Source organism: Euleptes europaea, chromosome 5 (assembly GCF_029931775.1).
Source record: "Euleptes europaea isolate rEulEur1 chromosome 5, rEulEur1.hap1, whole genome shotgun sequence".
Lineage (NCBI taxonomy): Eukaryota > Metazoa > Chordata > Lepidosauria > Squamata > Sphaerodactylidae > Euleptes > Euleptes europaea.
Window position 1 is genome coordinate 67,530,984 of NC_079316.1, and position 17,104 is coordinate 67,548,087.

Below are 17,104 nucleotides of genomic sequence, written 5' to 3' on the forward strand. Positions count from 1 at the left end.
CAAAGATGGGACAATCTTCTCTTCCCTTTGAAGACGATGAGGAGGTGGATGGAATTTGACTGAGCTGAGGAGGTAGTCTTCCACATTACCTTGGATGGTGAGAGAAACTGTCAAGTGGCAAGAAACATATGGTATGAAGGTGCACAATATAACCAACCTTTGGGAAGCTAAGGGAGCCAGCATGGTGTAGTGGTTAAGAGTGGTGGTTTGGAGCGGTGGAATCTGGAGAGCCGGATTTGATTCCCCACTCCTCCACATGAGCGGCGGACTCTAATCTGGTGAACTGGGTTGGTTTCCCCACTCCTACAGATGAAGCCATTGAAATGCTGCCAGGAGGCAGCGCCTGCACCCAAGTCCCAAGCTGCGGCGTCCGGTACCGGCATGGATGCCACCTGTGATGGACTAAGTCATCATGGATTAAATGGCCACTTACGCTGGCGTGGGGTCATGCCCCTAAGGAGCTTCACCTCTTCCCTTCAGGATTGCAGCCTTAGTCCTACACCTTGCTTCCTGTTATTTAACCAATGTTTAAAACATGAGAGAACCCATCCACTTATCCTACAACTGCTAAGTTTACTCATTGCCAGCGAAAACAACCTGAGACCACAAAAACACTACTTGCCAAAAGATATTCATAAAAATGAATGCTTATTATGAGGTTTCCTGTCAAACAACATGCTGCCCACCTTAAAGGCTGAACCAAGCAATCATCCAAATCTACAGAAAGCTCATTGGAAAGGAACAAGGCCACTGTTGCAAAGGCTTAGAATAGAGTTGCCAGGTCCCTCTTGGGCGGGAAGTTTTTTGGATGGAGCCTGAGGAGGGTGGGGTTTGGGAAGGGGAAGGACTTCAATGCCATACAGTCCAATTGCCAAAGCAGCCATTTTCTTCAGCTGAACTGATCTCTGTCGGCTGGAGGTCACTTGTAATAGCAGGAGTTCTCCAGCTACTACCTGGAGGTTGGCAATCCTAGCTTGGGACCATGTCGCAGAGGAGCATGTCATTCTCATTTTGGCATATCTAACAAATTCCAGCATGAAGCGGGTGTGGGGACTCATAGAGGGAGAGGCAGCCTATATGAAGCAATTGGGAAAACTGCTTGCCCATGTATCTTAATAATCTAGGCAGTTGAAATTACAAAAAACTTAAGCTGGAAACTCGAGAGGTGCACGACATATTTTTAGGGTTGCCAACCTCCAGGCACCAGCTGGAGATCTCCTGCTATTACAACTGATCCCAGCTGATAGAAATCAGTTCACCTGGAGAAAATGACCGCTTTGGCAATTGAACTCTATGGCCTTGAAGTCCCTCCCCTCCCCAAACCCCGCCATCCTCAGGCTCCGCCCCAAAAACCTCCTGCCGGTGGCGAAGAGAGACCTGGCAACCCTACATATTTTAAAGGTAATTCACAGTGGGTCGCCGTGTTAGTCTGTCTGCAGTGGTAGAAAAGGGCCAGAGTCCAGTAGCACCTTCAAGACTAAGAAGAATATTTTCTGGTAGGGTATGAGCTTTCGTGAGCCACAGCTCACTTCTTCAGATACCATCTGATCTTCTGATACCAGGTATCTGAAGAAGTGAGCTGTGGCTCACGAAAGCTCATACCCTACCAGAAAATATTTGTGTTAGTCTTTAAGGTGCTACTGGACTCTTGCCCTTTTCTAATATTTTAAAGGGGCATTAACATGTACCCCATATGCCTATGTCCCCAGTAGCTACCACAACACTGGCATCCATGGTTTTTTTTTTTTAAATCACAATTTAAAATATTCTTAGGTTTTCTTTTCTCCCATGTGCTTCAGATCTCGCTACGCCTCCGAGGAGTCCCTCTCTGCAACCGTTAATTCCCAGTGGGTCGCCGTGTTGGTCTGTCTGCAGTAGTAGAAAAGGGCAAGAGTCCAGGAGCACCTTAAAGACTAACAAAGATATTTTCTCAGTGGGTCGCCGTGTTTGTCTGCAGTAGTAGAAAAGGGCAAGAGCCCAGTAGCACCTTGAAGACTAACAAAAACATTTTCTGGCAGGGTATGAGCTTTCTCATATCTGCATCTGAAGAAGTGAGCTGTGGCTCACGAAAGCTCATACCCTGCCAGAAAATATTCTTGTTAGTCTTTCAGGTGCTCCTGGACTCTGGCCCTTTTCTACTACTGCAACCGTTAAGTGATCCGAAGTAACGGGCAAGAGGATATCTGGCGGCTTCACCTCCTGATACTGCGCATGCCCACAAGAAACTTGCTGGGTAGTAACGAGCAAGTCCTGGAGGAGGCCATAAAGGGAATCGGGACACCGGGGGGGGGGGGGGCGTCTGGTAAAGAAAAGGACGAAGCCCAGCTACGGCCAATGTCCCCCTTTCCGCGCAAAAACTTACTTTGGCCGCCGGAACCGATCGTCTCCAGCTGCTAGGGAAGCCCGGACCGTTTGGGGGCCGGGATCGGCGACGCTCAGTCCGCAGAGGCCGCTTCCTTCCGTCGTCCCCGGCTCCTTCCTGCTGTCGCCTCGCCTCTGCCCTTCTTTCCCAGCGATGCAGCCCTACACGGTCAATATCAAGCTGTCGGCTCGGACGCTCACTGGGGCGCTCAACCCTCAGAACCGGGGAGCGGCGGACTGGTGAGTGGAGACAGGGCCGCGGGGGGCCGGAGGGCCGCCTACACCCCCCACCCCACCCCGTGGGCACGGGGGCGCGCTTAGGGGGCGAGCCTGCGCGGCAGGCTGGGAGGTGGGCCGGTGTTGTGTGTGTGTGTGTGTGTTGAGTGCCGTCAAGTCGCTTCCGACTCATGGCGACCCTATGAATGAAAGTCCTCCAAAGTGTCCTATCCTTGACAGCCCTGCTCAGATCCTGCAGACTGAAGGCTTCCTTTATTGAGTCAATCCATCTTTTGCTGGGTCTTCCTCTTTTCCTGCTGCCCTCAACTTTTCCTAGCATGACTGTCTTTTCCAGTGACTCTTGTTGCCTCATGACATGACCAAAATACGACAGCCTCAGTTTAGTCATTTTAGCTTCTAGGGTCAGTTCAGGCTTGATTTGATCTATAACCCACTGATTGGTTTTTTTGGCAGTCCACGGTATCCGTAACGGTCTCCTCCAACACCACATTTCAAAGGAATCTATTTTCTTCCTATCACCTTTCTTCACTGTCCAGCTTTCACACCCATACATAGTCATAGGGAATACGATGGCATGAATTAATCTAGTCTTGGTGGCCAGTGACACATCCTTACACTTCAAAATATTTTCTAGCTCCTTTATGTGGCTGCCCTTCCCAGTCTTAATCTCCTTCTGATTTCTTGTTGTGTTGTGTTTGGCGCCGTGCTAATGTGCTGAATGGGAGGTCGAAGGGGAGTGTGGTGTGCTTGACCCAGTGGTGAGGGGACTGTTGTTACACTCCTTGAGGGGGGGGATGTTGGGGAAAGGGGATTCAGCTTTCATTGGGGTGAGGGGAGCTGGCTGGAAGGTGCATTGAAGTGGATAGAAAGCGGGAGGGCAGAAGAAGAAGAGTTGGTTTTTGTACGCCGACTTTCTCTACCACTTAAAGAAGAAACAAACCGGATTACAATCACCTTCCCTTCCTCACAACAGACACCCTGTGAGGCAGGTGAGGCTGAGAGAGCTCTAAGAGAACTGTGACTAGCCCAAGGTCACCCAGCTGGCCTTATGTGTAGGAGTGGGGAATCAAACCCTGTTCTCCAGATTAGAGTGCACCCCTCCAAAGCACCACTCTTAACCGCTACACCGCATTGGCTCTTGTGAAAGAGGGAGGGAAAGAAGACAAGGAGAGTATGGAACATAAGCCATACAGACCAGTATGGGTCAGTCCATCTAGTCCATCGCCCATCTAGGTCAGTCTTGTATTTTGCAAAGTGCCCTGGAATACCCATTGTAGAAGTGTGAGGGCTCAGATCCGTCTATCCATTTTTATCCTGCCCTTACTCCAGGTGGCGCACATGGCCTCCCCATCTCTCGTGAGGTAGTTTAGGCTGAGGGAGTGTGGCTAACCTATTATCACCCATTGGCTTCATAGCAGAGTGGGGATTTGAAGCCATTACAACATACTGGCTTGGCCCAGCCTCTGCTTGATGCCCCTTGGCAGGTGGCATTGAAGTATACCACTTCTGAACATGGAGATATGCTACCTCTTAACTTTCAGCCACAATGGGTAATAGCCAAGAGTCTGTTTCATTCCCTTTAAAAACATCTAAATTAGGGCCATTGCTACATTCTGTGGCATTGAGTTCCACAAGTTAATTAAGCATTGGGTGAAGTACTTTCGTTTTGTCCATTCTGAATCAGTTTCACAAGATGATCTCCAGGTACTGCATTACAGGTGAGGGAGGAAAATTTCTCTTTATCTTCCTGTCTGATGAAGGGAGCTTTGACTCTTGAAAGCGTATACCCCCCAAATCTTGTTCGTCTCCAAGATGCTGCTGGAGACTCGAATCTTGCCGTTCTACTGCAGACTGACAAGGCTACCCCCTGAAACTCTTTTAATCCACTTTCTCCATACACAGACATAATTGTGTGAATGTCTATCATGTCTATCATGCATGCACTTGGGGGTGGGGGGAGTTATCCTCAAAGGGAAGGTGTTTCAACCCCTTAACTATTTTGTTGCCCTTGTTGTGTCTATAGACATGTCTATATTATCCTTTTTGAGGTGGAGCAACCAAAATAGTACATGGTGTTTCAAATGTTGCTGCACTATAGATCTATATAGATAATGCTAAAAAAAATTATGGATTTGAAGGGGTGGCCACCTGTCTGTCTCATCTTGCATAATGGGAATTGTGTGCCACCTCTGATCGTAATGATTTTAAGTTATGTAATTTTATTGTTGATTGTCTATTGATGCTGGTGCGATTATTGTATGGCTTTTAAGTGTTGTTCCCCACGCGGTGGCTGGGGAGGGAGGGCTAGAAATTTGAAAAATAAATAAAGGTACTAGAGGATCATGAAAAGCTATGGCTGGTTTTAAAGGAAATGGGTGTGCCACTACATCTGATCGTTTTGATGCGCAACCTGTACTCTGGACAAGAGGCCTCAGTTAGAACAGAATATGGAGAAACGGAATGGTTTCCAATTGGCAAAGGTGTCAGACAAGGATGTATTTTATCTCCCTATCTCTTCAATCTATATGCAGAACATATAATTAGGAAAGCTGGATTAGATTTAGATGAAGGTGGAGTGAAAATTGGAGGGAGGAACATTAATTTGAGATATGCTGATGACACTACATTATTGGCAGAAAATAGTGAAGATTTGAAACAAATATTGCTGAAAGTTAAAAGAGAAAGTGCCAAAGTAGGACTACAGCTGAACATCAAGAAAACAAAAGTAATGACTACAGGAGAATTACACAACTTTAAGGTTGACAATGAGGAAATTGAAATTGTTCAAGACTTTCCATTCCTTGGCTCCACCATCAACCAAAAGGGAGACTGCAGCCAAGAAATTAGAAGGAGATTGAGACTGGGAAGGACAGCCATGAAGGAGCTAGAAAAGATTTTGAAGTGTAAGGATGTGACTGGCCACCAAGACTAGATTAATTCATGCCATCATATTCCCTATTACTATGTATGGGTGTGAAAGCTGGACAGTGAAGAAAGCTGATAGGAAAAAAATAGATTCCTTTGAAATGTGGTGTTGGAGGAGAGTGTTACGGATTCCATGGACTGCCAAAAAAACAAATCAGTGGGTTATAGATCAAATCAAGCCTGAACTGACCCTAGAAGCTAAAATGACTAAACTGAGGCTGTCGTATTTTGGTCACGTCATGAGACGACAAGAGTCACTGGAAAAGACCGTCATGATAGGAAAAGTTGAGGGCAGCAGGAAAAGAGGAAGACCCAACAAGAGATGGATTGACTCAATAAAGGAAGCCACAGCCTTCAGTTTGCATGATCTGAGCAAGGCTGTCAAAGATAGGACATTTTGGAGGACTTTCATTCATAGGGTCGCCATGAGTCGGAAGCGACTTGACGGCACTTAACACACACACACACACACTAGAGGAGAGGCATATGTCAGTGGCCACATAGAACAAAAGTAGAAGGCTATCCTCACTAGAAGATTGGGGAGGGGACCCTCTTACTAATGGTAAATGTTTTAGTGGGATATTGGTATTAGCTACATAATAACCAAGACTGTGGATCATGATGTTTAATCCTACAATAGTTGTCTTTTTTTACATGGCTTTGTTTTCTTTGTGGATCCCAGCCGCAACAGTTCAGCTAAGTGTCAACTAATATGAAGTACACAATAAACAACAAGTAAAATTATCTTTCTTTTTAGGGGCTGGCAAGGCTTGATTGCATATGGATGCCATTCTCTTGTTCTAGTGATTGATTCCAAGACTGCTCAGACGCTACAGGTTTTGGAAAGACACAAAGCTATTGTTGTAAAGGTAATCATCTTTTTAAAATACCTTTAGGAGGATTGCAAAATCAATATTTTATCACTGAATAAGAAAAAAAATGTATAATCTAAAATGAACGAATGACTAAAGCTAAAATTCAAAACAGTCATTGGAATGGGGCTTCAGGGAGGAAGGATATGATGCAGTGCAGAGAGCTGTACCAAGAAGGGGGGGAATCAGCAGAAATCCCCCCCATACACACACAACACACGCTCCTGGGAGGGGGTCCAGGGGGATTGAAGAAGGGGGAGAGATCTGTGAGTTCATTCCATTTTGGTTCACAGATCTAACCCACGGCTTTACCCCCGGACTCGTCATTTGTAAGAAGATTCTGCGGCTTATTTTTTTAATCACATTCCATATATTTATGATGTTACATTTTTCTGTTTTATTTATATTATAAATCTGTCAATAGTGTAAACTAGCCCATTTCTTTAATGACTTTTTAATGATGTTGTTAGCCAAAAATTATCTAAACTACTAGTTGCTCCAGTTTATGTACACATAACTGTCATTTTATTTCATATCTTTAGGTTAAATGGGCTAAAGAAAATTATCACCACAATGTTGGGTCACCTTATTCTTTGCGCTTAGCCTCAGCTGATGCCTCTGGAAAGATCATTGTTTGGGATGTGGCTACAGGAGCTGCTCGCTGTGAAATCCAAGAGCACACAAAACCCATCCAGGGTAAGAGAACTGCTCTGTTTGCGTGCTGTAGTGGTTAGGAGAGGTGGACTGTAATCTGGAGAGCCGGTTTTCATTCCCTAATCCTCCACATGAGTGGCGGACTCTAATCTGGTGAACTGGGTTTGATTCCCCGCTCCTCCCTATGAAGCCTGCTGGGTGACCCTGGGCTAGTCACAGTTCTCTCAGAACTATCTCAGCCCCACCTGCCTCACAAGGTGTCTGTGGTGGGGAAGGGAAGGCAATTATAAGCCGGTTTGATTCTTCTTAAAAGGTAGAGAAATTCGGCGTATAAAAACCAACTCTTCTTGTTCATCATCTTCATCATTGTGGCAGAACAGTAAATGCACTTCCTACCGAAAAGAAAGAATGATGTCAAGGAATTACTGTTCTTAGGCAGACTCCAGATCTTTGTGTAATTGTCTTTCGTTTATCATATCTGTGCATTGCCGTTTGCTTTTAAGTAAATATTTGTATTCCTTGTGCAGGAGTACCTTACTTGGCATTTGTTTTGAAGTGTTTAGTTGCTGTGTTGTGAGGAGGGAGGGATGAAGAAAGAGAGAGATTTTAAGGACAATATAACATGTATTTCATGCTTGCTGTGGCGAATGAGGCTTTATTTTACGTCTGAAAATAGTTTTAGTCTTTTTGTGAATGTTATTGATGCTTGGAAAGTTTCTTTATGGCATATTTAAAAAAAACCTGAGTTTTTCTTTAAAAGAATTGTTTGATGATGGAAATGTGTATAGAAATAGGGCCTAGGGGTTGCTAAGTTCTTTCATAATAGCAGGACTTATCTTCTCTCCCCGCACTTTTTTTTTTGCTGCCTTTAAAAAAGTTACTTAAAAAAGAACATAAGAAAAGCCATGCTGGATCAGACCAAGGCCCATCAAGGCCAGCAGTCTATTCACACAGTGGCCAACCAGGTGCTTCCAGGAAGCCCACAAACTAGACAACTGCAGCAGCACCATCCTGCCTGTGTTCCATAGCACCTAATATAATAGGTGTGCTTCTCATAATGGAGACAATAGGTATGCATCATGACTAGTATTCATTTTGACTAGTAGCCATGGATAGCCCTCTCCTCCATGAATATGTCCACTCCCCTCTTAAAGCCTTCCAAGTTGGCAGTCATCACCGCATCACGGGGCAGAGAGTTCCACAATTTAGCTATGCGTTGTGTGAAGAAATACTTCCTTTTATCTATTTTGAATCTCTCGCCCTCCAGCTTCAGCATATGATCCCGCGTTCTGGTTTTATGAGAGAGGGAGAAAAGCTGCTCCCTGTCCACTCTCTCCATACCATGCATAATTTTATAGACCTCTATCATATCTCCCCTTAACCTCCTTCTTTCTAGGCTAAACAGCCCTAAGCATTTAAACCTCTCATGGCTTGGATGCTATGGTAAATGTCTACTAGTTGGGTATGTGTGGATTTTTAATGCCCCTCCCCCCAGGAGCAGTGTCTTAGCAATCATTTTAGGCAATAGCAGAAAGAGGGAGGCGAAGAAGTCCTGTTCTGCGGAATGAAATCTCTACTGTTGGTAGAGTTTTCCTACAGGATCCAAGCCCATGGCTCACGCCCACTGTGTCTCTTCAAAGAATCTCCCTGTCTACTGTTTCCTCCCTGGTTGACAATTACAAGTTCTCACAGGTGCCGTCCATAGCTTCGCCTCTTTTATTTTGTTTATATGCATGTTTACCTCCCTCTTCACACAGTCCTTTGTCCCATTTTGATACTACCTTGCCTCGGTCTCATTGCTGAGGCAGCATAAATAAATGTATGTTGCTCAGAGCTTAGTAGGTGCTATTACATCTTAATGAAAGTATTTAATTTAACTTGCCCTGATATTTCTATTTGACTGGATTAGTCCTTTGGGGAAAGGGCTATAGGGTCTGTGGAGCAGGGCCTATGCTTTTTAGTTCTTTTACACATGGCTAACTATATCCGCCCCCTAAGCATGTTAATGGTGAGTTCAAGAGGGGAGCCACTCAGTTGCTAGGTGACGGTTTCAGTTAGAATTACCTCCGTAGCTACTTGTCAGTAGATGGTGGTGCTTGTAAGCTAGCATGTAGTGTGAGAGAGGATTGCTTTGGTGTTACTGTAGCATTTAAGCCTGTACACTTGGTCTCGTTCCACATATGCATGTGTTTGTTTTTCTATTGTGGGGAAAAGAGATTTTTGGTCTTTCTCCTAGGTAGAAAGTTAATAGATATTCCCAAACAACCTTCTGTCTTCCCTTTTGTTCAGCTTTTTGAATGCTCTTTTTATCCGCATCAGTGGAGCATTAGAGGTACACTGAAACATGTACAGACTGACAGGCATGAGCCAGAACAAATAAAGTTGTGCTGGGTTCCCATGTACACAAGCATAGAATTGGATCCTGCCGCGTTTTCTATGGGCACAAGATGGAAAAGGAGTATATAAAAACCTGAAAATGTGGGGGGGGGGGGGCAGTGTGAACAGCGATGCTGCTCCACCAAAAAGGTAGTGCAGCAACATTGTTGCATTAGGGGGCATTCCAGGGCTGAAATGCCCCGGGAACACCTCCTGGGACGCTGGCACGGGAACTTGTGCCGGGAGGATGCCAGCAAGAGGCTGCGCAGGCGTCCGAGGTCTCCGCTGCCGCCGCAGTCCAAAGGGCCGGCGTAAGTGCCCCTACGCCGGCGTCCATGCCAGTTTGCACAGCGCAAGTGACATGAACACTGGAGTAGGGGTCACGCTATCTCCTAAGGCGATTCGGCCCCCAACCTCAGGAATGCACTGTTAGGATATGAAGGAAAAAGCTAAAACCACAGATTATTTAATACTTTAACGTGTCTTGTGTGTAAGACGAACATCCACAAAATTGACAGACTCCAGTTGAAATACAGTGTAAACATTGGCTTTAGGTCAAGTTTGCCAAGTCAGCAGGTCTCTGACTCCTTATTTAAAATATGCTGAAAAACAAGGATGTAAAACTAAGTAAGGTTTCTTGCTTCCTAATGAATGTTGCTTTTTAAAAATTTAAATTCCATGTATTAATTCTTAATTGTATCCCATAGTGGCCCCAAGATAGCCCTTCTAATGCAGTATGAGAGATTCTGTTGATCCTAACACAAAAAAACAGGCCATGGCTTGTTATTAGATAGGATTTCAAGGAGGACAGTTTCTGAGACAGCTTTGGGGCCCATTACTGAAGGGGGGTGAAGCTCCTTAGGAGCTGGTGTGACCCCATGCCGGCGTAGGTGCCACCTTATCACAGAAGGGAAAGCCCATGCTGGCATGGGGGGGCGTTCCTGGGGCATTCCCAGGTGGCCGTTTCGCCCCAAGAACGCCCCCTTGAGTGGTATCAGGGCTGTGTCACCTTTTTCGGTGATGCAGCTTCGCTTTTCACTATGGGGTATTTTCCTCCTTTTTAAAATGGTATACTTTTATATGGTATACTTTTAAAATGGTATACTTTCCCTCCGTGGATTCTCCCCCCTTCAGGAATGGGCTGTAAATGTTTGATCATACTGTGTGTGTTTATGTCAGATGCCGCTTAGGCCTGGGGTGTCAACCTCAATTGTTATGAGGGCCGGATATGACATAAATGTCACTTGGGCCAGATTGAGAAGGGGGGGGAGTTTGCCACGGCTGGCTCATGGGCTGGGTAAGAACTGTCAAGGGGCCGGATCCGGCACTTGGGCCTTATGTTTGACACCCCTGGCCTAGACATTACTTGTATTATTTCATAATATTTGAGTCCAGTGAATTAAATTGTTAAGAAATAAATTACCATAATTTGGTCACAGTTTGATAAACTTTCCATATACTGGCGTACTTTCCCATTGGGAGTAAAATGGTTTGCAGCCATCACAACATCCTGGGGCAAGGAGTTCCATAGTTTAAATATTCGCTGTGTGAAGAAATACATCCTTTTATCAGTTTTGAATATCTCCCTCTCCAGGTTCAGCAGATGACCCAGCATTCTAGTATTATGAAAGAGAGTGAGAAAAACTTCTCCCTATCCACTCTCTCCATACCATGCATAATTTTATAGACCTCTATCATGTCTTCCCTTAACCACCTTCTTTCTAAGCTAAACAGCCATAAGCATTTTAACTGCTCCTCATAGGGCAGTTAGTTGATTTAGCTCCTTCTCCTGTACCTTTAAACTCTCTTGTGGGTTTTTTTCTGAAGAAGCTGTATATCTCCTGCTGTTTTTAGTACTAACCACATCCTCATTAACATTACAGTTGTACATTGGTTTTATTCCTGAAGTAAAATTCACAGCATCTTGGAGAAATGAAATTTCCGACATGTGCTTTTACAAATAATTGATAGTTTGTTTTCAAAGCTGTCTCATAAAATTTTTCATGACCCAGTGTCACCGAAAGGTTTTTCCCCCCTTTCTCTGACTGTGTTGCCTGAAATATCACTGAAGTAATTTGAATTTTGTTTTGATTGCTTCTTATGATGAAGTGGGAGCAATATGGTAAAAGACTAATTTGTAGACACAGTAGTGAATAATATTGTGTAGGCTTAAGGAATGTGATTTTTTTTTTTTAGTCCGTGTATGAATTGCTGCTGGTGTCATTTCATTCAAGTTCTTCCCCGATAGTTTATTTGAATGTGTTGAATGTTTGGGTAGTCCACAATGAAGGTTATCTTGTGTTATCCAAAGTGTGGAAAGATCTAAAGAGTGCCATTTTATTTCTTCAACCTACTCCAAACTTGAAGTAGACATCTGAAGGCCATTATAATTTGAAAGTCTCATCCCCTCCAATAATTATTGCGGAGTTTTCTTTGACAATTAGTGTTAAGTGATAGGAAAACGAAGTGGTGAGGCAAAAGAGAACACCTTAAGTTTCAGGAAGTGGTATATGCTGCAATAAACCACAATTGTTCTCCATTGTTGGTAATCATTGGCTTGGAGCCTGTACAAGTGCCTTTGATGGGCTGTGGTGGAATAGTTTTCTGCAGAAGGGTTTGTAATCCTCCAACAGTTATTTTTTATTATTATTACCAAGTTTTGGGCTGTGTCGTGTTACAATGATTTCCCATGTGGTGGGATGTAACCCAGCAATTTTGATGTGAGAGTCTATTGGCCACTGGTAATGCCTCTTAGACTGCATAGCAGAAGAGCTGAGTGTTTCACTTAGAGATTTAAGAAATGCTGATGGTGTCTTGAGCTCTGAAAACTGCTTAGATCTATCTAGTACATTTTATTCATCCTTCCCCAAGAGCTCAGGCTAGTGTGCATAGCTTTCCTTTCCCTATTTTATCCTCACAATAACTTTGAGATTTAGAGAGAGTGACTAGTCCTTAGGTGACCTAGCAATCATTATGGCAGTATAGGGATTTGAACCCATGCCTCCCAGATCCTAGTTGAACACGTAAAATATTATACCATCCTGATACACCTGGAACCTCTCTGTGTGCTACTTTCATTGCTATGTGCTACTTTCATTGATTATTTACTCGTAAGCTTGTTAGATATACGTATAAATCAGTATGTATTAGAATTGAACGGCTTTATTTGTCTTGAAGTGCTGTCTTACTTCTCAGGAGTGTTTGCCAAGGATAGTTAACCGGATTGAGATCTGATCTAAAGGGCATTGGGGGAGAGCTCCAGGGGCATAAGGAGGCTTCCGAGGCCTTCCCTTTTAACCTCAGCTTCCGGCCCTGTCTGTTAATGTGCTGCTGATACCTGGTTTTTGGAATATTGCAAGAAGCCTCAGTACATATGTGAAAGTGCCTGGGCATGCTCAACAAGCTATTGGGAATCCATTTTATCTAAGTATTATGGCATTTTATGGACATCAGTTTTTTTTTATTTTCAAAATTACCTCACCTCAATACACTCACTGTGAACCAAGTGTGAATACAAATTACACATTTCTCAGCCAAACATGTGGACTTAGTACTTCCTAACTGCTTGCATATGGTGTAGGGTTGCTAACCTTCAGTTGACACCTAGAGATCTCCTTCTATTGCAATGGATCTCCAGCCGACCAAGATCAATTTCCCTGGAGAAAATGGCGGCTTTGGAAGTTGGGCTCTGTGGCATTATACCCTGCTGAGGTCCCTCCCCTCTCCAGACCCTGCCCTCCCCAGGCTCCACTCCCAAAATCTCCAGGTATTTCCCAACCTGGAGATGGCTGCCTAATATTGTGTGCGTGCCAGTTGTACATTACCAGTTGATTATTTACCATTTGTGTGTTGTCAGATATTTCATGAAACCAGGAATGCCACTGTGGTAAACAGCAACCTACCTTTTTATTTACCCACTTTTTCATTTGTTAGCAAGGAGCTGGTTGTCCCCTAGCCCTGCGGGAGTTAGGGCCACATCTAGAAACTTTATTTTCCACATTTTTATCCCATCTTTCCCCAAAGCGCTTGGGGTAGCATATATCATCTTTACCTTCTCCATTTTATCCTCACAACAACCCTGGAAGATGTTAAGCTGAGAGAGAGTGACTGGCCCAAGGTCACCCAGCAGACTTCAGGAGGAAGTGGGGATTTGAGCGTGGGTCTCCCGGATCCTATTCTGACACCCTAACTGCCACCAGCTCTAGAAGTCTCTGTTATTAGCCTCCTGTATGCAGTATGCAGACATACTGAATCAGTCAGTTGTCTTAAGTAAGCCGCAGACTTTAAAAACTGTTTTTTGTTGTTCCTTATTGTTTTGTTTTAATTCTATTTGATTTTCAGTTTTAAAAAACGGTCTAGTTTTTATATAGCCTCTGGTTTCTAGGAGAAAAGTAAAAGAAAGGAATTGCTTAGGAAATGTGGACACTTATTGAAACACTATCTAGCATTGATAAAAGTTGTATCAACGGGTTGGATCCTGTGGTGTATTTCTGCTAATGGAAAGTGGGTGATTTTGTCTGATTCCCCTACCTAATATTCCCCCATAACTAGTATAACCTCCACCCATAAGTAGCATTGCAGTCTGCACTGGAGGGGGAGAAATAAGCAAGCCCCATTCCACTGACAAATCTCATCTATTAGCAGAAATTACTGCTTCAGTGGAACTCGTTGGGTTAGTCTTTTGAAAAGTATTATCTTTCATATTAACTAATTTGTTATCATTTGCATTTGCCCCCAACATTTTGTGACCCTTTTCTTGTCAACACAATAAGCCATTTAAAAGTACTTGGCCAGTGTTTGACTATTCAGTTGACAAGTGGTTTTTTTTTTGTTTTTTGTTTTTACCAATCAAGTGGCCAGCTCTGTGTGGGTTCTCCATGCCCTGCCCAAGTAGCAAGTATCGCAGTGCCTCTCGACTTACAATGCTCCTTGGTAAAGTTTATGCCAGCTATGTTTTCAGCTAGGTTTAGCAGCAATAATGGAGCTGGGCTTTCATGAACTCCTCAGGCCATATATTTAGAGGAGGAAAAAGATGCTACCTGTGAGTTCAGGCAGGGTTTTTGGGGGACAATTGTGTCTCTAGAGAAGAAGTGGTAAAATAAAATATCAATGATTTTTCATATCCCGCAAACCTATTTACATACGATAGAGAATGTCTGTTCTATCCTTTTTTTCTCTTTCTTTCTTTCTTTTCTTTTTTTTTTTTTTGCTATTATTTAAGTCTCTCCCCCCCCCTTATAAATCATGAAATATTTAGCTTGGTGTTTCCAATATGTCACTTACTCTGGTTTTTGTCTTAGAAACCCAGCAGATGAAAGGCATAGTTGTTGCTGTTAGCTTCAAGTCTTGGTCCTTTTTTCTTTTGACAGACATGCAGTGGCTGTGGAGCCAGGATGCCTCTCGGGATCTGCTACTTGCTGTTCACCCTCCAAACTACATTGTGTTGTGGAATGCAGATACAGGCACCAAGCTTTGGAAAAAAAGCTACGCAGAAAACATCCTCTCTTTTTCATTCGATCCCTTTGATCCATCCAATTTAACGTGTAAGTACCATATGGAGAAATCTCACTCTTCTGTCCCACAGGAGCAAACATTAGAGTTGTACAAAAGGTCAGTGTGGTATTTGAACAATTGTTAAAGTCAGAGAATGCAGTGAGAAAAATGAGAGCAAGGACAGCCATTCGCTAACTGGGCTGCTGTGCGAGATTTCAAATATAGAAAAGAATTCAATAGAAAAGAATTAAATAAGACTTGGGGAAATGAGACTGCTGGTCCACATAGTGTGCCTTAAGTGAAGCCCAGTGTTTGAGAGGGCTCATTTGCGGTGCATGCTGCAGACTTTGCCCCACTTGCACAGGTAAGAAAACCTGGAGACTCTGAGAGGACAATGCTTAGAGCACTGTTTCCCTTGCACTGCCACTGCTTTTGGCTGTATTCTACCTCAGAGGAGTTATGGCTAGTTGAAACTCAATGTGATAAGCCAGCGTGAAAGGATAAACTGCTGGGCCAATAGCCTTGCGGCGTATTTAGGACTGGACTCAGCCAAAAAGCTCACCATAGGAGGGGGGAATCAGGCAACACTCCCTTAGATTCTATGGGCTGCTCGCACTGGTGGAGGAGGAGGCAATCTCATCACATTCTCCCATCTAACTGTAGCTTCTTCTTTTTTAATTTTTATTAAATTTAATATTAATACAAAAACAAAAGCTACCATCACAGCAGGAATTTACAAATAACTAGCAAGCAATTGTCATCTGTCTGGTTTTGTACAAACTACTGGGGTGTCTAAATCTTAAACTATGAAAAAAAAATGAATCAAAGAAAATGAAACAGAGAATCTTGTGGAAGAATGCTGGATTCCATTACTCCCCCCCCCCCCCCATGCAGAACAGCAATTATTTCCCAGGCACCCATCAGGTCTTTGGGTGAACTGGCAGACTGCCGGTGGCAGGATGAGGGAAAGGAAGGCTAAGGTCAGGGATATCATTAAATTTATACTAACACATGTAGGACTTAAAGTCAAGGTTTCATCAGAGAAAGAGAAGCCTTGGGGAACAACATGCAGAAAGAAAAAGCACTAAAACTAAAGCACTTGTTTACAGCTGGGAATTACCCATTCTTCAACACTTGTACCTCCTCCAGGCCTTACTGTAGCTTCTTGTATTGTAGTACATTTTGTTCATAAAGGGCACCAGGACCATCAGAGAGGATATGAGGGACAAAAAGGAAGGCTGATGGGAAAAGCAGAGACAGGGAAAAGTCCATTCTGCCAAATTCTGCAAACTTTCCTGCTAAATCCAATCCTTAGTTTTCCTTTTTTTAAATTACAGAATTAATTTTCAAAACATACTTCAGTGACCTGTACTGAATTATAATTATCCATCTGATCTTTTCCCTGAATAATACTTTCACAAGCTTGCTGCCTAGATCAGCATTCTTACCATTGTTGTCAGTTTTACTTCCAAGATTACATTAAAATGAAACCCTGTGATCTGCTTGTTTCTCCTATTTTGCTATAACAGCTTTTTTCTTCTTGTTACAGTGCTTACAAGTGAGGGAATAGTGTTTATATCGGACTTCTCTCCTTCAAAGGCCCCCGCAAGTTCAGGGAAAAAAGTTTACATTTCTAGCCCTCGTTCAAGTCCTGTTCATAACAAGCTGGTGTCTGCCGCAGGGGCTAAAAAGGCCCTGGACAAAGTAAAAATTCTCATCACTAAGGAAAAGCCAAGGTAACTATTAAGAGCATGTTTTCATAGGCCTTGTTGAATGGACATGTATAATTCCCATGTTCACGGAGGCAGGTTGGTGATCAAAATTACTAAGGGCAAAATTTCCTGGTAACTTCTCCTGTGCAAAATCCTTTTTAAAATGAAGAGGTCTTTCTCCCCCCCCTTTTCATTCTGAAGTATCTTTTCAATTTGCAAGTGATTGTGTGAACAAACTCATCAGACTGTATTGTGAATCAGTGCTTAACCCCAGATGTTGGTGCTGATAATTTAATAAGAGCTTTATATTTCAAACCAAAGGCTTGATGGCATCCCAGGTTGTAATCCGTTGCAAAAATGTGATATTTTTTAATGTTAAATGGCTTGAAAAGCCCTGTTTCTTTCTATTTACATTTCAGCGCAGAAACCCTCAAAATTGTCTGAAATGACACTTGCTATGATATCAATATGTGT

At 43.5% G+C, this 17,104-nt stretch overlaps 1 protein-coding gene across 1 annotated transcript in view; it reads left to right on the forward strand.

Annotated features, from left to right (window-relative positions):
* Window positions 1-2,492: 2,492 nt before the first annotated feature.
* The window catches only part of WDR11 (WD repeat domain 11), a 55,530-nt gene continuing 40,918 nt past the window's right edge, over window positions 2,493-17,104 (forward strand). Inside the window, exons 1-5 of the mRNA XM_056850110.1 lie at window positions 2,493-2,601; window positions 6,281-6,392; window positions 6,938-7,091; window positions 14,795-14,968; window positions 16,468-16,654. Of these exons, the coding sequence (XP_056706088.1) occupies window positions 2,516-2,601; window positions 6,281-6,392; window positions 6,938-7,091; window positions 14,795-14,968; window positions 16,468-16,654 (713 nt within the window). The 5' untranslated portion in view covers window positions 2,493-2,515. The remainder of the gene's footprint in view (window positions 2,602-6,280; window positions 6,393-6,937; window positions 7,092-14,794; window positions 14,969-16,467; window positions 16,655-17,104) is intronic.